The sequence below is a fragment of the Polistes canadensis genome, unplaced genomic scaffold, assembly GCF_001313835.1.
Source record: "Polistes canadensis isolate GaletaPanama2010 unplaced genomic scaffold, ASM131383v1 scaffold_21, whole genome shotgun sequence".
NCBI classification, from domain to species: Eukaryota; Metazoa; Arthropoda; class Insecta; order Hymenoptera; family Vespidae; genus Polistes; species Polistes canadensis.
In genome coordinates, this window is record NW_014569568.1 from 546,641 (window position 1) to 574,374 (window position 27,734).

At 33.5% G+C, this 27,734-nt stretch overlaps 4 protein-coding genes across 8 annotated transcripts in view; 3 read left to right on the forward strand and 1 right to left on the reverse strand.

Annotated features, from left to right (window-relative positions):
- Positions 1–36: 36 nt before the first annotated feature.
- On the reverse strand, positions 37–6,811 carry LOC106793955. 4 transcript variants are annotated; one of them, XM_014761262.1, is made up of 11 exons: positions 6,110–6,301; positions 5,897–6,022; positions 5,474–5,776; positions 5,103–5,360; positions 4,806–5,035; positions 4,495–4,735; positions 4,114–4,326; positions 2,325–4,008; positions 1,587–2,242; positions 1,377–1,504; positions 37–1,303 (listed from the first exon to the last, which is right to left on the reverse strand). In XM_014761262.1, the coding sequence occupies exons 2-11, from the start codon at positions 6,020–6,022 to the stop codon at positions 277–279; spliced, it is 4,866 nt and encodes a 1,621-aa protein (XP_014616748.1). In that variant the 5' UTR covers positions 6,110–6,301; the 3' UTR covers positions 37–276. The 4 variants fall into 4 exon arrangements, with proteins under 4 accessions (XP_014616748.1, XP_014616749.1, XP_014616747.1 ...); XM_014761263.1 differs by lacking the exons at positions 5,897–6,022; positions 6,110–6,301 and adding an exon at positions 6,654–6,811; XM_014761261.1 differs by having other exon boundaries at positions 5,897–6,301.
- Positions 6,812–7,280: 469 nt separating this feature from the next.
- Positions 7,281–10,294, forward strand: LOC106793958 (venom acid phosphatase Acph-1-like). The gene is made up of 7 exons (XM_014761271.1): positions 7,281–7,416; positions 8,343–8,380; positions 8,686–8,790; positions 8,909–9,174; positions 9,251–9,407; positions 9,486–9,818; positions 9,920–10,294. The coding sequence occupies exons 1-7, from the start codon at positions 7,320–7,322 to the stop codon at positions 10,115–10,117; spliced, it is 1,194 nt and encodes a 397-aa protein (XP_014616757.1). The 5' UTR covers positions 7,281–7,319; the 3' UTR covers positions 10,118–10,294.
- Positions 10,295–10,384: 90 nt separating this feature from the next.
- Positions 10,385–12,742, forward strand: LOC106793957 (GPI mannosyltransferase 3). The gene is made up of 2 exons (XM_014761270.1): positions 10,385–10,647; positions 10,799–12,742. Exon 2 carries the CDS (start codon positions 10,874–10,876, stop codon positions 12,350–12,352), a length of 1,479 nt encoding a protein of 492 aa, XP_014616756.1. The 5' UTR covers positions 10,385–10,647; positions 10,799–10,873; the 3' UTR covers positions 12,353–12,742.
- Positions 12,743–18,268: 5,526 nt separating this feature from the next.
- LOC106794005 (RNA-binding protein fusilli) overlaps positions 18,269–27,734 on the forward strand; it is a 23,068-nt gene continuing 13,602 nt past the window's right edge. For both annotated transcript variants that reach the window (XM_014761369.1, XM_014761370.1), the window contains exons 1-3: positions 18,269–19,379; positions 26,149–26,343; positions 26,541–26,769. In XM_014761369.1, coding sequence (XP_014616855.1) covers positions 19,203–19,379; positions 26,149–26,343; positions 26,541–26,769 — 601 coding nt within the window. In that variant the 5' untranslated portion in view covers positions 18,269–19,202. The remainder of the gene's footprint in view (positions 19,380–26,148; positions 26,344–26,540; positions 26,770–27,734) is intronic.

Below are 27,734 nucleotides of genomic sequence, written 5' to 3' on the forward strand. Positions count from 1 at the left end.
AGTAACGATTCGAGTACGAATGATCGACCAATTGTCATTGTATAAAAGATACTTTATGTATTTATTAAAGTTTTCAGCAATAACAATGTATAAAACAATATTATTATAGATACATCGTCATTAAAATATAAATATTCATTATTTATATAATCTAACCAACATTCGTGTAACATCATCATCACATGTATACAAAATTCGTGTCTTCTTGTAAAATACGTATCGAAATATGCTATATGTATGTATGATTATATGAATATATGCAATATAATAGTTATGTTAAGGATATTTTGATTGTCTGGCGATAGGTTGTTTCTTTTTAATAAGCGATACGTTCGGAACTGTTAAACTGTCGCTAGGTTCTTGAAAACTTATTCCAGATGAATTGGTAGGAAGAGAGTTAGATTTATCGGTATTAGAATTAGAATTTTGTAACTTAGGCGTCGAGGTTCTACCTTTAAATAGAACCGCTTGTTCCGTACTTTTACTAGCTTCTTTGATAGATATAGAAGATACATCACTAAAATCCAATAAATTTAAGATCTTAGGATCCACGTGTTTTTTATTTGGAGAAATGATTCTCCTAGCAGTATTTAAAGGCGTTACGTCCGAATTAGAGGAGGAACTTAGAGCACTTGCTTCTCGTGTTTTTTTCAAAGTTGTTATAGCCCAACTAAGACCTAATTGTTTGAGCGCTGTTTCCATCTCCTCGGACGAAGCGTATTTAAGTAAACTCGAGGATGGTGTACTAGTAATTTCTGAAATTCCAGATAATTCGCAAAAACTATTTGAACTGGTAGAAGACGCTTTATCTTTTTCGAGTCTTTCTTGTAACACCTCTTTTGTTTCTTTGTCAGATGTATTGCACTGTAATTGTTTGTTAACTTTCTCTTTAACCGAATCTTCTAATCCAATCGCATTATCTGTCCTTCGATATTCTAGATGCATCTCATTTTGTGTTCTTCGCGAAGGACTCGTCTGTTCGTCTTCTTGCAATTTAGAAGCAAACATCTCTCCGGTCGACTTTTTCGTGAAAGAAGATGAAGAAGCTTGGGAAATTTTCTTACCTAAAGAACTTTGAATGGGTAAGGGTGCTACGTGAATAGATGGTTTAACAGTGACTGATGATTTCGTTGTTTGTACTTCCACTGATTTTTTAACTGTTGATTTTTCTCTCTGCGATTCGTCCGTAACAAACGATTTGGCTGTCGAACTTTTCATGGTTACGTGATTTTTATTTCCTGTATCTGGTGTATCGAATTCTATTATTGTTGACAACTCATGACCCATAGATTCGATTTCTGTTCTATAATTAAATGTACAATTTCAAGACAAATTAATATTAATAAATTAATAAGACATTGAAATGATTCACATACTTATAAAATCCACTGTGTAAGGTAACCGGTGGCTTATTTCTTCCATTTGTGCGATGTCCACAGGCCAAAGATGGTAATACTTTAGATATACCAACAGATTCAGATTCGAAAACTACATCTTTCTCCGACTAGAAAATATATACATACATTTTTATTAATAAATAATATAATTAACAAATATTAATCAAAATATAACTATAATTTTGTTACCTCGACAGTAATGTCAGTAGTTTGCACCGGAACATTATTTCCCCCATTTTTGGAAGGACTACCAATCGGCTTGGAACTATCAGGTTTTGTAGGTAGCAATATATCTGTATTTTCATAATCAGCAATTTTTCTAAATACAGGCATACCAGTCGATTTACTTCTACTTTTTTCTAAAATCTCTTTTGAAAGTTCTTCGATCGTATTATCGTCTTGAGTCGGAATTTTAACTGGAGGCCACGAATTACGTTCTGGTGTAACAGTTGTCATAGTTGCCGATGATTTATGAGGCATTTGAAATCTGCTTAGCTTTATATTTACTTTTTCTTCTTTTAATATTCGTGGCTTAGATTTAGGTTTAGACGAGGTAAGCTTATCACTGATATGTTCAACAGTTGTACTTACCGAATGATCCAATTTACTTTTAGTTTGAGAATGTACTGATTGATTTTCAGTTGTATTTTTAGATATATCTTTATTAATAGCTTCACCTTTCATAATAGCATTCTGTGATTCGTAAAGAGTTTTAGCAAGTTGATTATGTATTGCTTCTATATTTTCTACCAGTCTTTGGACGTTCTTCATGCTACTTTGCATTTCCGGATGTATTTTCATAGAATTCATTTCATCCTGAGGACTTATTACGGAAAGTTCCATACCTAAAAAGAAGAAAATTGGCAAATAGTAAAGGTTTAAAAAAGAAAAATTAAATAACCAAAAGTTTAGTTATTCTCAGCATACCTCTTTGTTCGCTTCGAACTTTTTCAATAAGATCGGTCAAAGAAGCTATTCTCTCGGTACAAGTATTTTGAAGATCTTCATATTTCTTGAGAATTTCTGGACAATTTTTGAGAGCAAAATCTTGAATATCTTCAAGTTTAATGTGTAATAATTTGCATTGAGGATTTTGACAAGTACACGATTTAGATAAAGTTGGTAAATATTGCGGATAAAGACTTTGTGCCAATGACATATCTTTCTGTTTTTCATAAATAGGCGAATATGTATCTTTGTTGGTAAAAGATGTTGTTGTATCGTCAAGTTCCTCGCTATATCTAAGTACCTTACCAATTTTTTCAGTATGAGGTATATTGGAAGGTATCATCATAGTGCGAGGAGAAGGAGTTTCTGGCGTCGATACAGGACTGATATCTCTTTTTGCTCTCTCTATAGCACTGAACGTTGAAAAATCTAAAATTTCTAAAATTGGTGTAGTACTACTTGCAGTAATTGGTCTCTTAGGTGCCAAAGATGGTGGACTAGCAAATGACGTAGAAGTGTCAGAAATATCTCTTACTTTGATTACTTTTTTAGATTTGGTAACAGGAATTTCGTATGGTTCACGTACAGATGAATTTTGTGTATTTAATGAAGAATACATTGCAGAACTATCCGTGCTACTATCTATAGTTGGTTTTTTACCGTCAGAAGGATCTACGTTAACATCCAAACCATTCTTTTTGAAATGGATATTAATTTTGCGAGGACTACTACGACAGGAGCTGGGTAAGGATTTAGAAAATCTTTTTACGGGAGAAGAGGTTTTACTCGGTGGAGCGGAATGCGATTTTTGCATTGCCCTCATTGACGTTCGTTTAGATAATGTGCGTTTCTTTTTCTTCGGGGTAACTTTGACTTCTTCATTATCGATATCAATGATGACGCCAGTAATCATAGAATTATTAGAACTACTACTACTATTTTCTACTTCAGGAGTAATGACTGTAATTATTGGCTCTATCGGATAATGTTTAGTAGAAAGTTCTTCGTTGGTGCTTAATGCATTGGTCGCATCATCGCACGTAGCTTTTATTTCTACTTGAATACCTTTATCCTCAGCAATACCAGCATCTTGTAATGTTGATGTTTGCACAGCCATTTCGCATTTCGTTGATTCGCTCGTTTTTTTAACTTTTTTACTGTCCTTATTATTATTTTCTCCATTGGACATGTTTATTAATGTTACTTCGGGAGATAAACACGTCTCTCGATGCATTTTCTTCTGAGGCTCATCAGATTTGTCAGGTTCGGTTAAAGATGTCATACTTGCGTAATAAATATCATCTGGCAAGCTCGCACCAAATTCTTTTAATAATAACATCTTCTGTTTCTCAACTTTTTTCAACATATCCAGTATTAACTCGTCGCGTGATATTTCTTGCCTTTTATCCTTGCTTTTTGGTGACTTAACCACTGGTACATGGGGTTCAACAAAATGTGCTTCCTTCCAAACACCTTCTGCTTTTTTATTATGATTTTCAGATTGTTTATCTGCTTTAAGGGTAATTATTCTCTCCATAAGGTTTGGGCAATGGTTCGCGCAACAACTTTTTTCAGTCATAGCTTCAAATTTTCGACATAACTTTTTTTTATGTTCTTTTTGTAACTCTTTCCTACGAGATTTTCGTAACTGTACATCATTCATCTATCAAACAAATCGATTATGTATATAGTAGTTAGTAGTATATATAGTTAGTTAGTATGCATATATAGAGAGATAAAAGGAGAGAGGAATAGAAATAATACTTACTGGATCACGTTGAACATCGCTGGCTTTTAATTTTCTTTCTTCGGATGAAAGATGATCTAAACTTTTCATAAGCGTTTGGTAGTCGGATCGTACTTTTTCTCGTAAAATTGCATCATCACCTCGTTTCTGAGAAGCTAGTTTATGAGTTTCGGTCGCATGAGACTCAATACTTTCGGTACGTTCTACCTCTTTAGCTGCATCTATTGCATTTGGCTATAAAATATATAAATATTGGTATAAAAACAAACCTTATATACTATTATATAATAATAGTATATAACATATAGTAGTAATATATAGTAGTAATATATAGTAATATATAATAATATATAGTAATATATAGTAACCCTAAAATGTTAAATTTCATCTTAACACACAAACCTCGTTTCTTATATCCAATCTTTCTACTACGTCCAGAGGTCTATTATAATTATTTCTTTGACGTGTACTATGATCATACAATTGCACTTTACTATCTCTTAAAGACGTATGATGTTTTGGAGTTTTAATACAAGTTGATTGATCGCACACATCAGAAAAATATGAAGAGTCGTCGCTAAGAGAAGGACTGTCATTGCTTAGTAAATCCGATGAATCTTGTATGTAATCTCCTGGGTTATATCTTAAATAAAAAACAAAATTCCATATACAATGTTCTTTAAAAAAAAAATGTTGCATATATTAAAACGTACTTTGCTAATTTTTGTGCTTTCATAGAAATGGTTAAGATGGGTACTGTCTGTCGTGGACTTTTATCGTCCTGAGTTTTATGATCCGTATGTCCAATATTATCAATATTTTCTAATTTTTTGTCAGATTTACTGGTAATAACGCATTTTTGCGATGCTTCATTTTGCATGCGGATTTTTTGTCTAGGTGAAAGTTGCAACGGCAAAAGGCTCTCTTGAGATTCTTTGTTACTCTATAAAAAACAAAAAAATTATGCATGTAAATACTAATAAAAACTATAAACGAAACGAGTATAATACCTTTTCATTGATTCTGGTTTTTTTCACAGGAGATTTATTAGAAGCAAGTCTTTTAAGTTTTTTCTTTTTAGCAGATTTATTTAGATTTTCATTAGTTTGATCTTGTTGACAAGACATTCCGTTCTCTTGACTGAAATTTCTACACGAATCGTCCTGGCAGGTAGACTTTTTAGAAAGTTCAGCTACCAAAGATGATCTTTTATTTTCCAATTCTCTAACCTGCTGCAATCTTTGTCGATGCATAGCATGTCGGTCATCCTTTTACACAGGTGTTATTTAATTTTTATAATGGCCTTTACACGATAAGTTATCAAGACATTTTAATGCTCTGTGCGTTGAAATATGTAATAATACAAAAATATATTATTTACCTTTGCCACTCTTTTCAATAGTTCTAAAGCTTCTTTGCCTCTTTTTAAAGCAGTTTCCCTATTTCTATCAGTTTCATCTTCTATATCCGCTAGTGCTTCTGATTCTAAAACAGCAGCCAAGTGTGCCTGACCAATATTTTCCATATCTTCTTGATACTTTTCTTGGATCTCCATAATTTTTCTCTCGTGAAGACGTTTGAGCTCGGATTTGTCATCTTTTTCTAATTTTCCTAACTCTTGTTGTGCAATATTTTTGGCTCTTTCCAAAAGTCTATTAGATATTTCTTTCGATTGCTGCCTAACCTATACATAAACGTTTCCATACATATACAAATAAAACATATGAAAGATAGATAAACATATAAAAGATTAATCATTAGAAATATAAATGATCTTTCGTAAGATGATTGATTCATAACACACTTGTTCTAGACGCAATCTTCGTCTACGGTCACGTTCATTTTTCTTAATTTGGTCTAAATCCGACAATACTACTCTTCCACGGCGTATATTTATGGGATTTCCACTGACGGTGACGTTTATTGACATCTTTTTACCATAAACAATTGAATTTAATCATTAAACTGTTGTTTATATCGATAAATAAATGTTCGAAATACATTAAATCTGACATACACAAGACAGCGTTACTTCCTTCTTATTCGCATTCAAATTAACATTTGAAAAATGATAAAAAGTAAATCTAAACGATCGTTCGCGCCTTTCTCCAATGAACGTATCTCGGTAAACGGACCAATCGGATGTCGACGCAAACTCAACTCGATTGGACGAAAAAACCTGCTTACTTTCATTTTTTCAAATTAGAAAATACTTGATGCAACCTCGCAATTATTCTTAACATCCGATTGGTTGAAATTGCAGTGCATTTTCTTTTTCAAGAGAATTTTGTTTTTTAAGGAAACATTTTTCATGAAATTAATTTCAAATCGTTTTGTTGAATTGTTTGATATTGCTTAATTGCATCGAGATTTAACGTTAATATCATACATATTTATAATTACATATCAAATGCATTATTAATCGAGATATTACTCGTTTGAGATTGTTTCGAAATAGTTTACTTGAACATTCGAAAAGTTTTGCTTTTGAGCTTTGATACAAGATGGCATAAGATGATTAGATAACAGAGTATATTACCAAAATGCACGAAAGGACGTACATATATATCTTCCCTTCGATCACAAATGAGAACAGTACAGATGAAACAATACCGATACAATCATCTACCTCGTTACATTTATTTTGCTTTATTTTCAGATTAACTTGTGCTGTGCGCTTCGAAATACAAACTCACGACGGCGTCCAATAAAACCTCGAATGAGAGTACGTAATATATATACACATACATATATACATATATATATTTATATATAAAAAAAAATATATATATATATATATATATATAATTTCCATAAGCATCGAATCATTTAACAAAAGATACGCGTATGATCCACGTATTCGTTATATTCACAAATAAGCATTTTACACGATATTTATGTTAGTATATTACTACTACTACTATTGCTTATCGCATTCTTCTCGTTGCTGCATTCTTATTATACAATCATTATTAAACATGATTTGACATTTGTAAAAATGCTATTCGTTGACAAACAACGACAAATCTGAAGAAATATGGAATTTATGAAGCTTTTATATTATAAGAATAATAAAGTAATAAAACAGTGTAGTACGATAGGCGATGTGCACTCGAATGCACGTTCCAGTGCATATAGATGTGCACGTGCATATGTAGGTACGTAGATAGGCGTGCATATCACCTATAATACACATACAAGTTTCTACATTGAAGTTCTAGGTCATCATGCAAGAGACAAGATCACGTTCAAGATTCGATACGAGGACTGCACTAATCGTATTAATCCTATCTACATTATTATATCATTCTTATTATTTTATATGTAAGGGTAAATTTGTTCTCCTTCTTTTTTTCATCTCTTTTAACATTAATTTCTACGAGATCGTCATCTTTATCTTCGTATATCGTTTAAAAACACACGAAATTGTCACAATCGTGAATAAAAATCATTAGGTATATTTATGAAAGTTATACTGTTACGTCATTATCTATAAATAAAGTTGCTAATGTTTGGATTATGAGACGATTAAATGATCTATATATAATATATTCAAGGCAATAAGTTTTTATGACATGCTATTGCAACGTTTTGGAAATAATCATTTTTATTTATCTATTTATTTTCAATTTATGAAGATTTTTTTAACGGGCAATATGTACGATTATCGTATATTAAGTGATATGTGATAGCGTCAAAAACAATTATTTCTATCTTTTTATTTTTACGAGATTGACGTTAAAAGTTTGATTGTTACGTCATTTTATCTATAAATGTAGTTGCTAACATTTGAATTATGGAATAATTAAACAAACACTATGTATATATTATAATTTATTAAAGACGATCAATGCTTATAATATGAATATTGCAGCATTTAATGATTAAAAATATTTCTTTATTTTCATGAAACTTTTTTTAAAGTGCAATGATAAAATAATCTCTCCATTTATAAGTACATATTATCACATTAAAAAAGGTCAGATAATAAAATATTAATCTTATAAAATAGATACAGTAGTAGTACGCGGTAGTACGCGTCCGAGCATTACGCGGTCAGGAACACTTTTTTGCGGCTCAATTCTTGGCCATATCACATACACTTGTACTTTTCCATCTTACATCTTGATTTTTTCTTTATTTTCTATCGTCAATCGTTAATCATCAAGTTAATCATCGCGGAATGTATTTCATTAAAGCAGGATTAACGACCTTTTTACTTTTATTATTAATTTCCTTTGTTTTCTCAGATAAACCCAACGAATTTAGTTTGGAACTCGTACAAGTGGTAAATATAACATTTTTATAAACATCTATAGGAATTTTCGATAAGATTTGATAAGAGAATGTTAAGGAGATTTCAAGATTTACATATTTACTTAGTTTCGATGTTTTAATTATATATTCTATCGAAGAAACTTCATTAATGAAAAAAATGATTATATATTTCTATATAATCATTTTCACATAAACGAACACATTTGGTCATTATTTTATAGATAATTTTTCCTTATCTTATCAAATAATAAATGAGCTCTAGTTCGTAATCGTCGCGTATTAAATTGTTAATAAAATTTTGTTTTGTAATTACAGTTATTCAGACATGGAGAACGAGCGCCACTTGCTAAAGAAATGTATCCCAACGATCCTCACCATGGGTCTTCTTACGAACCATGGGGGGTCGCTCAGTTGACAAATGTAAGAATTAATGAAATCATTTGTAAATTTGATACAGTTTTGGCTTAAAAGTTTTCATATGAAAAACAAAGTAAATACTTTTAAAATAAATGTTTTTTTTTTACTCGTCCCCCTATAGGAAGGAAAAATGCGTGAATATTCGATCGGGAAAATGTTGAGGCAACGCTATAATGATTTCTTGGGCGATTTATATCATCCTAAAGACGTATACGCTCGTAGCACGGATATCGATCGGACTAAAATGTCCCTGCAATTGGTTTTAGCAGGTCTTTATCCACCATCGGATAAACAGAACTGGAACCCGGATTTACCATGGTTAGCTATTCCTACGCATTATGCACCAGAAAGAGTGGATAATTTGTTGAGGCCTCAAGCTTGTCCAATGTTGGTATTTTAATTAAAAATCGCTTATACGAAATATAAATAACAAAATATATTTGATTGAATTATAACGTTGCAGGTACGAAGAAGCTTTAGAAGAAGTAAGGCAATTAAAAGAAATACGCGATAAAAGTGAAGTTTATACGGATGTATTAAAATATCTTACAAACGAAACTGGTATGAATGTTAAAACTCTCACTGCGGCTTACGAAATTTTTAATTTATTGGCAGCACAGGTAATATTTCATTTATAATTCAATCGCGTTCATATTTTCACATCCATTCAAATTGATTATTATATTATCTTATTTCAGAAAGCTATGAATCTAACGTTGCCAGAATGGTGTACCGAGAATATTTATAAAAAGATGGAGGATATCGTGTTTCTCGAATATGAGATTCGTTCGTATACAGCGACATTAAAACGTTTAACCGGTGGCATGTTGATCAGACAATTTATAGAAAATATGAATATAACGAGAAATAAACGAGAGAATCCTCGGAAAATTTATCTTTATAGCGGCCATGAGATTAATATAGCAGCTTTTACGAGAGCACACGATATTCATATACCCAAGTTACCTAGTTATGGATCAACGATTATAGTAGAAAAATTACGTAATATCGAAGGAAAACTTTTTATTAAGGTGATATTATTTTATTATTGCTACTCTCCTTAAATTTATAATAGATTGCTCTAAATATTTATATAGTATATATATTATATTTTATTTTATTTTATTACCAGATGCTTTTGTGGACTGGCGTGAGCGAGCAATTAATTACGCTTAAACTTAAAAACTGTGATGAAATTTGCCCAATAGATACATATCTAGATATAGTGAAAGACGTAATTCCTTCTGACGATGACATAAATTGCTATTGGGATACGATATCAAAAGAAGAATTGAAAAATCTATTTGTCGAGAAAATATATCTTAATTAATGAACATCATTTTGTGCCAATTAAAATGATTTCATCGCATTGCAATATTATTAATTAAGAAAGAACATCCAATTCTTAATGTTAGTTTATTCATTATTGATTATTAATTCCATTAAATATTTTGTAGTTATTTATTTTAAACTGTTAATCGAGATTAATATTATACAATTTTAAAAAGAAAATTTTTGGGTCACATGATTTCAAGTTTAAAAGCGATTGGATGAGAAGTCCAAGCTTATTCGTTGAACGACATCCAATTACAGTTGAGACAAATATATCTTACCTAATACTATGTTACTCAATCGGTATTATCATTAGTATTTATTTCGAGCATTAGTTTACGTATACATAATCTTTATAAATAAATATCAATTAAATAAAATTGATTATATATCTATATATATAGATAGAATAAGATAGAAAGGAATTAGTAGAATAAATAACGCACATTCCATGTTACCAAAGAATATTATCATGTTTGTGATATCCTTATCCGTTGTCTCAAAATATTCCTTCTACCATAGCAGACCGTATGTTACTAATTTATTACGAAACTATCTTGATCAATTTCGTTCAATCGAATATATTTTAGAATACACATTTACGAATGCGTTACTATGTGAAAGTGTGATTAACAATTATTGTATCATAGCCTCGAAACGTTGATCAATTTATTTTCAGGTTAGGAAGTATATTTTTAATCAATGGACAAGAATAGATAGGATTCTTGATCGATAATACATATGCACCTTCCACATGATGCATTTTCCAGCAAATTTGAAGACATTTTTGTTCCTACTTCTATGGAGATTAATTTCTGTTTTTATTGTACAAACTGCACATGTGCCAGACGAATACTGGCAATCTTTGGAAGTTGCCCATCGTCTTGCCTTTGGATATGGATTTCTTACTTGGGAATGGACTGCGAAAATCCGTAGCTATATCTATCCATTCTTGATAAGTTTTTTATATCGGATATTAGCCAATTTTTCTTTAGACTCTGTTATTACTCTAACACTACTACCAAGATTATTCCAAGCTATGATTAGTGCTTATGCCGATTATAGATTTTATAAATGGACCAAGAACAAATGGATGTTATATAGTTTATGTATTAATTGGTACTGGTATTATTGTGCTACGCGCACACTCATTAACTCATTAGAGACTGCTTGTACTATCATAGCTTTATCCATGTTTCCATGGCGCAACACTAATATCAAAAGCGCTAGATACCTATGGGTAGTTGGTTTTCTTTGTACAATAAGACCAACTGCTGCTATCGTGTGGGTACCCTTATGTATATATCATTTATCTACTAGTTTACAAAACAAAATATTAATTATTTGTCAGTACGGCATGGTTGGTTTTATATATTTATTAGGTTCTGCGATATTAGATAGTTATTGTTACAAAAGTTTGACAGTCTCTTGGTGGGAGTTTTTCCGTTTAAATGTTTTACAATCAATAAGCGATATGTATGGAAAAGAACATACATTGTGGTATATATTCTCCGCATTACCTGTCCTTCTAGGACTTCACTGCGTTACATTCTTAGGAATGCTTCCGCAAATAATAAAACGTCCTAAACAATTTCATAGAGAGGCAGTAATGTTAGTAGTCATTGGGTGGACGCTTGGTGTTTATTCTTTATTGTCTCACAAAGAATTTCGCTTTCTATTACCGCTCTTGCCAATGTTTATATATATAAGTACAAGTTGTACCATTCACGTCAAAGTAATTTCTAGAGAATTATTGAGAAAGATATTTTTATATATTTTAACGATAACCAATCTAATTCCTGGACTTTACTTTTCTTTGATCCATCAACGTGGAACGTTAGATATTATGAATATCTTACAAAACGATTTGACTAATGAAAATTGTACATCTGTAAATATATTATTCCTAACACCCTGTCATGCCACACCCTTATACAGTCATTTGCACATCGATGTGCCTACTAGATTTTTGACTTGCGAACCTAATTTTACAAATTCTAATGATTACGTAGATGAGGCGGATCAATTTTTTGAAAATCCAATGCTTTGGATTAGAAATAATGATTTACAAAAACATGGTGTAATACCAAGTCATCTAATAATGTTTGATAATATTCCATCAAAGATAAAAGATTTTCTTGAAAATTATAGATTATTAAGCAAAGTTTTTCACACTCATTTTCCACAATCGAATTATGGAAAATATATAATGTTATACAAACGTATAGATTAAATAATATTTATTAAATGAATAGATTAAAGTTAACATTACTCGACCTATTATAATTAACTATAACTTTGTGTAAACAATTGTTTATTTGAAAAAACACGCAGTAAATATAAAGTGATACTTAAAAAATGATAAAATATAATCTCACTTTAGAAATGATATAATACTTAATTTTTATGTTATGTGGAATAATGTTTTCGCTTTTTGAATGTTGTAACTTTGGATTTAACTACAGAGTAAATCTGATAATAGTCACGAATAGAACTTTCGAATAATTATTACGGAAGAATGTGGTAAAAGTTTTGATTTATTTGATCATAGCACGATGTACATTATATATACGCTATTTATTATTACGCGAATAAAAATTGTTCGATGCGATAAGGTAAAGAATATACCGAGATTTCTATGTGCTTATTTTTAAATTAGATTAGGATGCAGCCTTTTTTGTTTTTTAATATTAAGGATAGACAAATTGGAAGATTTACATTTTATAATTTGTGCTTTTCCATGACTGAAATGATGCGCGTGCGAATGCGGATGAGCAAAGTACGTGAGTACCGTTAGTTCAAAGAAGGAAAGAGAGAGAATTTCGAATCTGAAAGACCTGTCGTAGGAACGATAATGTTTTTAACGGTATTCACGGTAGCACCGAATACGCCAAAACTTGATTAACCGTACAGTTAAATTTGATCAACATTTATCTAATTGTAAGTGAACATTTTCAACGAATGATTTTTATTCGATTATTATTGAAGCTAGCAATAATCCTTTTTCTTGTTACTCGATGTTATTTCCTTCCTAGAGAAATTGAATGAAAAAGATTCGATCGAATAACTTATTAAAAATAGATTTTGATCTTTAGCCGTGTACGAACGCGCACAATTGACTTAAAAATATAATATTATTGTATAAAAGACGCGTGCAAGTATCATAGAACAGAGAACGCATATCGCCATCTTTTACGTTCGCTTACTCGAACGGCATTTTCTCATCATAACTGGATCGAAGGTAACCCGTTATTACTTTTTTCTCTCTTTTTCTTGTTTGTTTCTGAATAAATTCCATGCACGATTTCAAGTTTTACGCGCGCGCTCAGAAACGATAAGAAAGTCAATTTCAATTTGTATTCAACTTGAATTTGTATTTTTGTATCTTTTAGGAGAATAACATTCGCTACATAAAAACTTAGTAGAAGAAGACGGATAATTTATTATTTGCTTTAGCAATATATATGAAAGAAACAATTGACATAATATACGCCCGTTTTCTAATATAATGTAACATACGCTCTTCTAGACATCCAAGCAATTATGCTTTCTATAACTTCATTTTCATCTTTTCCTGCTAGGATTTACAATATGGCGGCTGCGACTGGAAAAGATTTGCAAGAGAAGAGTGAGAGAGTGAGAGAGTGTGAGAGAGAGAGAGAGAGAACAGTCATAATTTTTCGTCACGTTAAGGAGGGAGGAGCGGCTCGATTAGAAAATGAAAGAGAGGGAAATGGATTTGATGAAGAGGAAGAAGAGGAAGAAGAAGAAATAGCAAAGGTAGGACACGATCATTAACTATCGCGGATGGAACGGATGAGACGAAGCAAAGTAAGGTAAGGTATCTCGCGGTCGTATGCTCGTAATCGAAGGTACAGTAAGGTGGTGCAAGCGGGATGGAAGAAAATATAAAGAGGGGACTGACTACATGGAGTCAACGTTCCGAACGGGTCACCGACCACACACTCCCTTTCTCTCTCTCTCCATCCTTCTACCTCCCTTCTCCCTTCTACGTTCACTGTTCTTTTTTTATCTCTCTCTCTCTCTCTCTCTCTCTTTTCTTCTCTTCTCTTCTCTTCTCCTCTCTTCCTATCACGCTCGCTTCCTCAGGAAAACTACTCATCGTACATACCACTCTTTATAAAACTTGATTTCGACTCTATCCCTACTTTGTAAAGATATGAATCGAGAGCACGCCCTTTCGTCTATGTCTCTTCTTCTAATAACTATTTGACGTTTCTCAATCTCTGGTATACATATATGCGAAGGAAAAACTCGTAGACACCTACTCATGAAATTGCGGTTATAACGTATTAGCGAGGGTGTTTAATATCTCTCTTTGTAATCTTTAATATATCTATATGTAGTAATCACATAAAACGGCTTAATTGAATGGGTGTTTGGAATACGAGTGTCTATGTTACGCTTTATAAATATTTATAGGAAAACGTAAAAACAATGAATTATTTTTGAAGATTGATACAGCGAGAAATTAATTGGAAATATATTTGATGAAATTAACATGAAACATAGGTAAGCCCTTTTTCTAGACATCCATTCAATGTCAATTTAGTTAATTCCACGGTAATCGATAATGTTTTCAATTGTCTTTTTAATAGAAAAGGAATGAAAAAGGATAGAGAGTATATAAACTTATAATTAGTAATAATGATTCGAAAGCGCTATATACAGAAGGTAGAACACGAAAGATACATAAATATATCTACGAAGAGAAAGTTTCGGTGCAATGTTGGTGAATCCGTTCTCCTTATATACTTCCATGGCATCCGAAGCGGATTCACTCAAGAGTATAGTTTCGTAGTTCTTAGAGAAGGCTCATCCTTTGAACGCGATGATTCTAGTCGTTCCACTTTGCCGTTATATTAATTAATCGCCGGTAATCAAATTAAAGTTTATATCTTTGTCTCTTCCCATTGTTCAAAACGATTTGAGAAAGAAACGTTTAACAAATATTAGCTTTAATTAGAATATTAACTAATAAACACATTCTGATATGATTTATTGACGGCCGAGGCAATATTTTGTATTTAGATCTTTTTCATTCCAGTTTTCTATTCACGTACTACATGTTCTATTTTTTCTAATTTTGTATGGTTTCTTCGCTCACCCCTTGCCTTAATTTCATTGATCAAATTTGATGACTTTGAACGGATAGCTCGATTCTTGGGCAAGTATTGCCAACGAAATAGTTGAAAAATTACGCAATTTCAATGACGTAAGACCGTCCCTTTCTCCCAGAGTCTCACCGTCGATATCCTTGATCCATCTACCTAGCCTTCACCGTGCGCGCCTTCGTTAGTTAATTGTCAATGCTAAATCGTTCACGTTGAGAGATCTTTGTTTCATTGGCGGATATCTCGTCTTACATGATCTCGATGCACGAGATGTACGAAATGCACGAAGTGCACGAGTATATACACAGTAATGTACTTTGGAAGGATTAAAAACTACCGGCTATGTTTGTTTTTTTTTTTTTTTTAATATTCATGATTCGCGTGAATTATCTGAATACATAATTACGACGGGGATTATTATAATATTATTAACATTTGATTATAATTTCAAATACGAGAGCGTATCAAAACGGTTGGTTGGAAAGGGTCCGAAAAAATATTCTTTTCCCGATGAACAAAATGATGAAACGTGATGAAGTATTCATATATAGGTACTTGAATGTTTTGATTTAAGTACCGATATACAAGAAGCAATGTACTTGGGCGAGGCAGTCCAGAGTCCGGGTATAGTAGAGAAAACCGGCTTCTCGATGACACCGTCATAAGACTTTGCACTCGGAAATTAGACTTTGATCTTAGCTCGTACGATTAGCTTCTCCGCTTATTCTGCGGTTTTATCGAAATTAGCGAATCACGTATTACGAAGAAAATGAATAAATACAAGAAAGATATGCATAAAATAAAAAAGAAAAAAAGAAAAAGAAAGAAAAAGAAAGACAATCTGAAAGACATTTGGAATTGGAAATAAAAGAAGATGAGAAAGAGGGAAAGTTTGAGCACACGATCGAGAGGAAAGATATTTTTGAAATTCGTAGTTTTCTCATTGCTTTTGCCATCGCGTTGGTTTTATGGACCACTCGAGGATGCACTTGTCTACTTCTAAACGGTCGTTACACGCAACCTTTCCGTGCTCGACCAATCGTAGTTGGGGAGCAACAGGTGAATGACCAATCGGGTGCCGTCGTCATAGGCGTAACGATACCACCGGCTTGCTTTACTTGCCAAGCGCCAAGTACTTAACTTCCAAAGACGTTTTACACCAGTTCCCTCTCTCTTTCTCTTTCTCTCTCTCTTTGAATATACACCTATATGCATATATTGTATGTAACCATAGGTATATAAAATATTCATTTATCTCCTCCTTCTCTTTGCCTCTTTAGCTCGACTCGAGCTCATTCAATCGTTCGCTTTTTCAATTCTACTCTGCCCTTTCCCTATACACTCTTGAAAGGCGTCATACCAACCTGTTGCTCGCTAGCTTTTCCTATTTCTTTCTTCCTTTTTTTATCATATACATCTATCTAGACATATTTACGAGAATTGGAATTTTCTTTTAGATTCCAAAATACTCGTATATATGTACTCGTAATGTGTGTACTTTTAATTAAGCGTGTATAAATATATTACGTAACTGGGTGGAATTGATTTTTTGCACCCCGAGCCCGTAGGTACCTCTTTCCTTTTTTTATTATTATTACTATTATCATTGATGTGTTCGGCGTCGATCAGAAAATGTTGTTCAAAATAGGATTTTTTGAGAAATACGAAGGGAAATATAAGGAGAGAAGATCAGCGAGCAAGGTCGGCATTGCGCGCTCACGAGAATATTGAACAACGTGCAGCTGCTTTCACTGTGCCTTTCATCTATGTGTATAATACATACACACATTTCTGAAAAGTATTTTTACACGCATACACGCGTGCAAGCGTGAACGAGTATGCGTAGGTAGAACCTGTTGATAAAATTGGCGCGCAGCTATTTATGAAAAAGGATTAAAAAAGAAAAAGAAAATAGAAAAGAAAAAGTATCATACAAAACAAACGATTAGAAAATAAAATGAAGAAGAACCGGATAGAACCGCTATTTTACAAAAATTTACGATGGTGTTGTTTCAATCCTTTACAATTTCGTATCGACAAAATTTGTTTTTATTACGAATTTGTGAGACGTAATTTTGTTCATCCTACGACGATTAAAAATTTGTACAAGTAATATTTACAGTATCTAACAATAAGTATTAAAAAAACAAAACAGAGCCGTCGTTGTAATTTTGGCTATCGCATTCTGAAAGAGGAAGAAATAAAAAGAGAGTGAGTGAGAGAGAGAGAGAGAGACAGGGAGCAAACCGGATGTTAGAAGCAATGAAGATGAAGAAGAAGGAATGGTCGGTTAATGGAGAGGGGTAGAAGCCATGGAAGATACGTACCTGCGACATTGGGGAGCTTCCTCTATCCGTCGAGAACGCCGCCGAGAACGCCGCCACGTTCTCAATCGCCATTTTGTCTTGGAAGACGAATTCTTTCCCTTTTACTTAGAGCGTGGAAAATCTGTAGTCTTCCGAGTGTCCCTGCGGCATTTGTTCTTTCAAAAATAAACGAAAGAAAGAAAGAAAGGAAAAAAAGATAATAGACAAGAAATAAGGAAGGAAAGAGAAGAACAACGGGGGAAGATTAGAAATTGTACGCTACGATAATATCCTAACGGATCGTTAGCCTTGCCGAGAATCGAGTTGGAACGTCTAAACACCTGGCAGCTTAGTCATTGCTGCTTCGACTTGCCTTTCCCTTCAAATTTTCAAATTTCAACGCATCGACTTCAAAGTAACGTTAACTTGACTTCAATCGAAATGTGAACGCTCGTTAGATAGAAAACAAATAAGAGAAAGAGAAAGAGAGAAAATGATGAAAATGAAGAATGAGTAAAACTTATTTCGATGCGTTAAATTTCCGCGGTTTCGATTGCTCCCCCCCCCTACCTTCCTGTAATATCCGTCTCACGCATACATTCGTAAGGAGGGAAAAGAGTGGGGTAGAAGGTAGCAGAATGAGATAGGTAGGTTAGAGTGGGGAGGAAGAGGAACGATGTGGTCTTGGCAATAGAGTAGCGCTCGGGCGCGCAGTCGCCAGGTGAGCCAACGACGACGTGCGCGTTACTGCGACGACGTTCGGGGTTGGCCAGTAGTGTTTCACCAAAAACCTTTCCTACTCGAATTTATTCCTCTCTCTCTCTCTCTTTCTCTCTTTTTCTTTTTCTTCTCTCTCTCTCTCTCTCTCTTTCGGTCTTCGTTGTCGTCGTCGTCGTCGTCGTCGTCGCTGCCACCGTCGCCGTCGTCGCCGCCGTCATCGAATTGCCGCTCGCCATCATGTTGCCGCTCGTTCGCTTACTCTCTTTCGTTAAATAAAAAAAGAGAGAGGGAATTAAAAATACACGCACACGTATATTTCCCGTATAGGAAGAGCCGAAGGAGGAGAAATTTTGTTACCTTGATAAGTACTGAAAAGTGTGTGTTGACACAAGTTGTGAAGGGTGCACGCGCTATTACGAATTGACCACTCGTATTTGTCTTCCTCGTTTTTCTTTCTTTCGATTGTTTTTCATTAGTATATATTTTCCCGAGTTATATCGTAATTTTCAATTGGAAAGCTGAAGGAGGCAAGAAGAGAATGGACATGTCGTGGTTGCTGTTGGATATCGAGTACCTGTGAAAGGATCGAGGAGAGGAAACCCGGTTCGTCGTCGTCGTCGTCGTCAAACGTCTCTCTTTCTTTCTATTTATCTTTCTTTTTTCTTTTTCTCTTTCTCTCTCTCTCTCTCTCTCTCTCTATTTTTTGCATCTTCGTTCATCGTGGGAACGAGGGGAGGAGAGAAAAAGACAGATAGATAAATAGATAAATAGATAGGAAGGAGAACGTGTTTCTGCGAGTGTTAAGCTTCTATTACTGTGTTTCACCGATTGTTATTGTGTTGTGTTGTTATTATTGTTCGTTCATAAAAATTGAAAGAAGAATAAAAAGAAATAAAGAAGAGAGATAATATCGAAGGGATATATGGGCGGTCGACGGTGCCGCGAGGAGGACAGTATGCAGAGCGTTGCTACGAGAGGGCCGACTCACCTGGTCGCCCTGTACGTGGCGACCGCCGGCCTTCAGAACAACTCGCTTGGCTCCGACGAGGGCCAAATCACGTTACTGGTTTACGTACTTCTCGATGTACTCCAGAACAAGGTGAGTTCTGAGTGAGATCATTAGACACCGACACGATCTCTTCCTTCAATATTTTCAAATGTTAGAAACCTCACCTATTCCAAATTAATTCGATTTCGATATTGTCATTTTTTGTCTCTTTCGTTCTATTATTTCGTCTCTCGCAATAAAGTCATCCCCGTTTCTAAGAAATAGGAAAAATAGATTTTCGCGTAATCAGAAAAAAGTGATTTATTTCTATTCTTTTTTTCCTCCTTCTATCAATGATAAATTTTTTTTTATTCGAAAATAAAGAAAAAAAACGCTTGGAAGGAATTACGATAGAGGTATTTACGTACTTTTTTTTTTACGTACGATTGATGCGCGAAAGGAAATAACGACAGCGCGGATAAACTGTAGCTTTTATTGCATTTTTATATAAATATTTACTTATCGTACTTACTTATCTATGTCTCGTCATGCTCGCAAAATAACGAAGCTAAAGTAAAGTGGTATGAGAAACGAGGTAACTCGCGCGTTCATTGGTCGTCCTCTGCATAAATATGCCGTGATTGGTCGATTCGATGTCTCTCTCTATCTTTTTCTCTTTCAAACACACTTCCTTTCCTCTTCAAAGCGTAATCACGTCAGGTGAATTCGTAATAGTTTAGAAGCGAGCTACGATTTTAATATATGATTCGAAAATGTTTTGCCTACTTATCGTCTTTTGACAATGAGTCTTTCTATCGCTTTATCGTTTTATCGGCCATTGACGAACGTATCGAAATTAACAAATAAAATCCTTATCGTAACACGATTACGAGGAAACAACGTGGAAATTCAATGAAATTATAAATAAATTGAAATATATGTATCGCGTGTTAATCGTCTTGTCTCCTTCTTTTTCCCGTACCAAGGTAAAGAGGAAAAACAGCTTTTTTTTATGCTGCATTAACTATTTGGACTTTACAAACAGCTTTTTGCGCCTTGTTTACTGCTAACCTTTTGACGAAGAAAATAAAAAAAACCGGTCTAACGTTCGACTTTAATCCTGCAAGTTTTAATACGACTTCGGCATTATTAAACGCTTGTCATCGTCATCGTAATCGTCATCGTCATTAAGAAGCACGACTGCTCTTGTTTCTCTCCCAATTATCTCTTCAATATAACAATTATTTATATATTTATTTATTTATTTTTATTAAACAAATAAAATATATAAACAGAAGGAAAAGATCGGTGAATGTATTTTGATTCGCGGATAGTTGCAACGGCGGGTTGAGAGGGGTGCGGTGTCACTCGAGCGTGTCGTTGGCTGCCTTTGTTTCTCGAATTATCCGCTGGGGGCGGAGCGTCGCGCCCTCGAAAGGTCGTCCCATTATTTCCAGCTTCACCGTCGCTCGTGTGTACCGATTACACCCGCTTTTGTCGGTCCTCCTCTCACCACCCTTTCTTTTACCGTTTTCCGCCCGCCTCCGATCTATGTAAACCCTGCATATATATATATATTTATATATCTATATATATATTTATTCTTATAAATTAAAACGAAGATTTATTATATTTTTGTAACCTTTTGTTAATCCCCTTCTGAAGATTATTCCAGGAAGAAGAAGAGACGAAAAGAGAGAAAGAAAAAAGAAAGTTCTCGAGGCGCAACAGGTGTTGTGCCTCCTTTTTCTTTTTCTCCTTTTTTTTTTTTTTTTTTTTTTTTCTTTATTCGTTCTTGTGAATCGTCTTACATGAAATACCCATACCTTCCAGGTGGTCGGTCATTTCCGCTTTCTGTTCGACTCTCGCATGCTTCCTATTAAGTCTATTTCCTATTATTCTTGACTCGAGAGAATAATGGCTAGGTAGAGGTATAACTTTTCGAAAAATTTTTACAAAATTGATGCATTCAAATTTTTTGCATTCTTACCATTCTTTTTTTTTTAACGAACAATAACATCAGATCGTTTATTTAAATATTTCTTTGGAATGCGTGCCTTTACTTTCGTCGATTTATTTTCCTTTCAAATCTATCGCAAAGAAATTAATTTTTAATTGTATACGTTACAAACGTTTAGCCCGTATTTGTATATATAAAAATAAATAATTATATTTACATCCGTGTTGTCAACTATATCAAATCTAATAAGAATTCGATTTTGTTTAATTGTATAAATCAAGATAAGAAATTAATTAGAAATGTTGACATCGACAAAAGTAAAATTTCAATCGATATATGATGGTTCCAGCTTCCCTCGGGCTTCAATTTATCATGAATATAATTGGATAATAGTACCAGGAGTTTTTTCGTTCCAGTCGTGAATCCAAAGCTTGTTACCTTCCATCGAGGCGCAATTAATGTACGATTAATGATTCCAACGCGAGAAAAGTTATTTCGATATGTTACATAGATACGTATATACATGTCAATCGAAATGAGCGATTTAACGTGAAATTGTTTTCTCTTTGATTATATCAAATTCAATTAAATCCAATTCTATATTAACGATGTGGAAATTAGAAAAATTCGTTAGATTTATATTTATAAATGTATGCAATTATAACACTAATAAGTATACACGTAACGTGCTTGAGAAACGAAGCCACTGTCGTTGGCCACGGGAATTATGTGAATCTTCGCGTCGATCCTGAGATTTCTAATAATCATTCCAAATTATAATTTATTTTTACGTGCGAACGTAAAAACTCGTTACGAGCTCGGTCCTCTTTTCTTGCCAGCTTCGTATCGGCTTGTCATATTTCTTTTTTTTTTTTTTTACATTATGCAACTTTCCCCAGAACCATCTTTCTCATTTTTTCTCATTACACGTAGTACCGTCCAAAGATTACGATCGCGTGCATCGTTGTTACCTTGGAAGAAGGAACATGTATATATGCATGTATGTATTTATATATAGACACAAATAGATGTAGAAATCTCCTTACTCATTTACTTCCTTTGCTCGTTGAACCGATTTCCTGGAATAATCTTATAAAACAACAGACGGAATGACGTTTGACCTCACCTATATTCTTAACCATTGCAATGACCGATTCATTTCCGCTGAAAACTATGAATTTCCATCTTTTTCGATAACAAAGGTTCCCTCATTACTTATGTATGCGAGCATATCGTACATTACGATGAAAAACTTGAATGGAAAAACGTGTCAATCTACAGTTACACGTAATGCTATAACGTTATTATTTTATATATGATTATATATAATATAATATAGTGTGTACGAAATTATACTTTTGATAAATTTCTTTATCTGAATAATATTCCACGAAATTGTTCAATTTATCTCACGTTAAATCACTTGTTATTATTAGATAGAGATATGTATTATATAAAGTAACTGATATTTATCTGATATATTTCACGCGTATATAACAATGAAGATCACCAAAACGTGGAATATTTACCGCTTAATTGACTTGCTTAATTGATTTTTAAAATGAGCTTTGAACTTTTGGCCTATCTAGTAGAAAAATAATATAATATATCTGATCACATTTTATTACGCTTATCTTCCTCTCTCTTTCTAAATCTAAATTCTGTTTCATAACATAGTTGTCGATTAAGCATACGGTGAATATTATTCATGTTTGATCACGCATTCGCCCTATTCTATAGTCCACCATCTTAAAGTTTCCCTCTCTTTCTCTCTTTCCCTCTCCCTCTCCCTTCCCCTCTCCTTCTCTCTCACCTTTTTTCGTTTTATTTTTCTTCTTATTGTTAGCCGTTCGATGGACGAATTGTTGTATGTTAGCCTGCTGTGCTTCCGAACGTAGTAAGAGCCCTGAACCTTGACCCTCCGTCCGCCTTTCTCTATCTCTTTTTTTTTTATTGAGCTGTGCGTGACGAAATTTGCAATTTATAAGAACTTTATTTACTTAGGATCGATCAAACGTGTGTAGATTTACGAGCAACTCGTCGAATCTATTGAGACTGCTCTTAAAACTGCACTATTATATTTTCGATCAAGTCAAGTTATTTACGGGATTTATTGAATTTCTTAGAAATAATTCTATGCGCGTTTCTAACAATAATATTTCTTACGAATTATAAATGCATAAAAAAAACAAAAGAAAAAGTAATGCATTATCGGCGATTAAATTTATAAGAATAGTACTTTCACGCATATTTCTTCATTCGAACTATTGTTAAATACGTGATATGATAGGAAAAATTCATATGAAAAAAAAAATCGTCCTTTACCTTCTCTCGAGCAATAAAATTTTCCTTGTAAATAAGTTTATCGTTATAGAACATTATCGATATTATTATGTTTTATTCATGGTTACTATTATACGATAAAAAGGAAAAAAAAAGTCGTAACATGGAAATGCAGAGACTTGGGAGTGGCTAAGGGGAAAGGGGTGAAGAGGATAAGGGGGTTAGGTGGCAGGTAATCGTTGAAGTAGGCGGTCCGTTTTTTTTAATATATTCTATCGTTTGTAATCGTGCGATGCGCGAAAATGAGTGCAGTAAAGGAACGTCGTATCGGTGACGAAAGTTCTAGCACTCGAGAATATTGAGCATTATGTACGAGTAGGAAATGACGAGGCATTTTGTGAACATGCATATATATATTTACGCATTATGTATCCTATATGCACAAGCAAGTAAGTACTTACTTACGTACGAACATGCTAGAAAAGTTGTTCGAATATATAATAATATACGTTTTACGAATATGATAACGATATTTTTATGTACAGTTGGGAAAGAAAATGGAAGTAATAGTTTTTTTTTCCTTTTTTTTTTTTTTTTACCTAATTCTAAGTACATAGTTTCTTTTGCGAGAAATAGAAAACTTTCTTATCTTGTTAGAAAAATATTTGAACTAGTTTAAAGTAAATTAACCTCCCTCCTCTCTTCCCTCTTATTCATGAAAAAACCAAAAATACACTATAACAGTTTTCTTTTAGCTTTATAGCATATATGCTATTTGCTATCCATACGTATTATAAGCATGGTATATATTTAGTGAATTTATATGTATATTACTCGAAGTATTTACACGTACACACACATATCAATGTGTTTCTTTCGGATTGAATTTATTAAAATCAGATGTAATTTCATTTTGATGAAAATGCGATTACACACAGATAGAAGTAAGATAATATAATATTGCTTATATATCTGTATATACATATATATATTGTTTTATTGCACGCGTCGCGATTGTTAATGTCGGTTGAAAAAATTCTCCTAAGAAGGACTCGAAGAAGACGACGATTGAAACGATCGTACCAAACTACCTTGATCCGTTAACCTCGTGTTAGTAAACCTGCCTATTAAGTTTCTTCTATGTATGCTAGTAGTATACATATGTATATGGACGATAACGAATATGTGGTATGTCATCGTTGCAACGTTCGTGAACGTGTATTATAAGTAGATAGATAGACGGATAAACAGGTAGTTGGCATAATGCTGGCCAAATTATACTATTGTGCATAACCATCTTATTGGACTTATATATGCTATTTAGATTTTCTTTATTTCCCCAACTACGATAAGTTTCGACATTTTACGTACATTTAAGTTTCGGCATTTATAAGAGACGAGTTCAAAGTTATTTTATACGATTTTCTAAATCAATTATTTTTATTCCAATTGTGAAATTAGAAACTATAGATTACAATAGTTTATAATGTCTTCAAGAAAATTAATTGATTTTTAACGTTATATTTATTGTTCAGAGAATAGAATAAACTTTCTATGTGTTCAGCTATTAACGATCATTTTTAATTTCTCATTAATTTATATAATAACAAGATTGTACTATTTTGAATAAAATATTGAAGACGCGTAGAATATATTATATTTTGAACGGATAAAACAGAAAAGAAAAGAAAAGAAAAGAAATAGAAAGAGGAAGAGGAGGATCGAAAAATATCGTTGCGAAAAAAAAGAAAATAAATAGCAAAATGGACGAGTATTCGTTAAACTGAAATTATCGGAGAAACGATCTTTACGAGTTGCAATTAGCGTCATAGCGTTAACTAACGATGGATAGCTTAATTACTTTCGGTAATCGGTATATTTCCCACAAACGTTCGCGTCTATATTATCGCGTGCTAATGTATATCTTTCGTTGATTTATTTATCTGCAAAAATTCGTGCACATACACACATTTTCCAATAGAATTAAATAAAGTTCAATTAAATACAACAAAAAATCGATTACCCGCATGATATAATATCGCAGGTGCAATGTTCACAGACAAATATAGTACCGAATAATTTAGGTATCGTATAATTTATGCACGTGCAGGAAGACAAAAGAAAATGCGGGTAAATCGAATTAAAATGATTCGAAAATGCAGACGAGTGCGAGAGTAAATTCGAAATCAATTAAAATAGACAAAAATTTACAATATAATAAGCTCCTAGGAGATAGATGCAACTGTTTCGATTCCAGTAACTCCAACGCATTGCGTTTCATTCGTCGAAAGTGAATTCGAACGAGAGAGTTCATTTATTATTATAAAAACGATATTAAATAGATCAATCCGTTGAGAAAAATCATCCGGAAGATTATAAGAGTTTTAGCATCACGTTGAGCGATGATTATGTTCGTTACGATAACGCTGTGTCATTTATTTTAATTGTGCACCAATAACGCATACGTTTCTCTTCGGATAAAAATATATGAAAAAAAAAAAAAAAAAATGTAACGAGATATGAGATACTGCAATCGTAATATCGTGAATATCATAATTGTATTTACGTCACATCAAAAGGAAAAAGGAAGGAAACAAAAGCAAGGAATTTTGAAATGGATAATCGATTTTGTTTCAGGTATTGGGTAGAGAACAATACATAGTTTGTCCAAAGATAATGGACGATGGTTGTACACCGGGAAATGGTAGTGACAATTCACCGGTCGCCGGAAGTAACGCAATCATTAGCGAGTTGGCATTAGCACATGCTCCAGCCTTGACCGAGCGTACCCTTCGAGAACACGGGATTCCTTTGGAACAAGCTATAGAACAGGTACATTTTATTATTTACATTATGTTATTACTTTAATTTAACCCTTATTAATCCTTCTTTAGTGTTACACGGACGTACACTCGACGGGGTATAAGAAAATATTAATGAATTCCTCGATTGTGCAGGATGATATATTATTATAGGTTTACTCGTTTTAGAAAAGGACTGATAATTTTGTTTAATTGTTCTGTCCCAAGTTCGAAGGATGGTGGTCGTCCATGTCCTGCGTGACCGGGGGAGGCGAACCTCGTTTCATCGTTGACGGACAGGCACCGATGAGACAATGTTTGCATCCTGAAGCCTGCAAAAAGGATATCGAATTGCCAAGTCATTACAATGTCTTTCACGATCTTCGTAAGGAATTCGTTGGCTGTTACTCATCGCACGGCGAATTGGCAACACTTGGCATACAAGAAATGATCCAATGTATCCTTTAATCGATAGATTTGTTTTTTATATATCGCCATCATATTGATACTACTTTTATAAATGAATCATATTATTATAAGGGTACTACGAGAATTAATCTATCTGTCGCATGCGTGCATGTCGCTTCACGTCAGTTTACTTTACCGATGAAATATTTGTCAGCATGTAGGATATTTAACGACTTAAGATAACGAATGTTTTTGATAGAGAGTGAAAAGACAAAAACTAAGGGGTGGTTAGGAGTGTTGATCCTAATGTTACCCTCCTAATGATGTACATCTAATTGCGTCAGGGTTGCAAAAGGTGTTTATATTAGAAACCGATGATCTATAGGCGGATCGATAGGCGGATCGAAACGCGTCGAACGAAAACGGTAAATGAATCGATGTGGGGAATATATTTAAGTTAGTAATTATTGAAGTGATTGCCGTCAGGAGGCGCGGAAGAGGTCGAAATAAGATTTTCGAGACGCACTGCCGTCAGGCGGCGTTGAATCTTGAGGAGCAAGCAAATAAGCAAAGGAAAGCTTACTGCCAGTCCGCAGTCGTAGAATGCCCCCGTATAGTGTAACCGTGCTTCCCTTTACTGCTATGTAATCGCCACAGGGATTTTTATTTCGTGTCACCAATAATAAATATCGTACGCGCGGACTCTGAACTTGTCCGGTTGGTACGGTTTAAAAAACGCGTTAAAAGTGTTCGAGTCACCTTCATCGTCGAACCTTTTCTCCTATAATAGAGTCAAGATATCAAAGTGAAACAAAAGATTCGCTTATCGGCCGGCGTGACTTTAATGCCTCCTCGTCTGATTTAAACTTATTCAGGTATGCTGACGTTTATTTTTTTTTTTTTTTTTTTTTTTTTTTTTTTTTTAATAATTGCCCGATAACGCGGTCTTACGTTATCCTCATATTCGATAAAAATAAAATAAAAAAAAAAAAAGCTTTATCGATAAATTTGCAA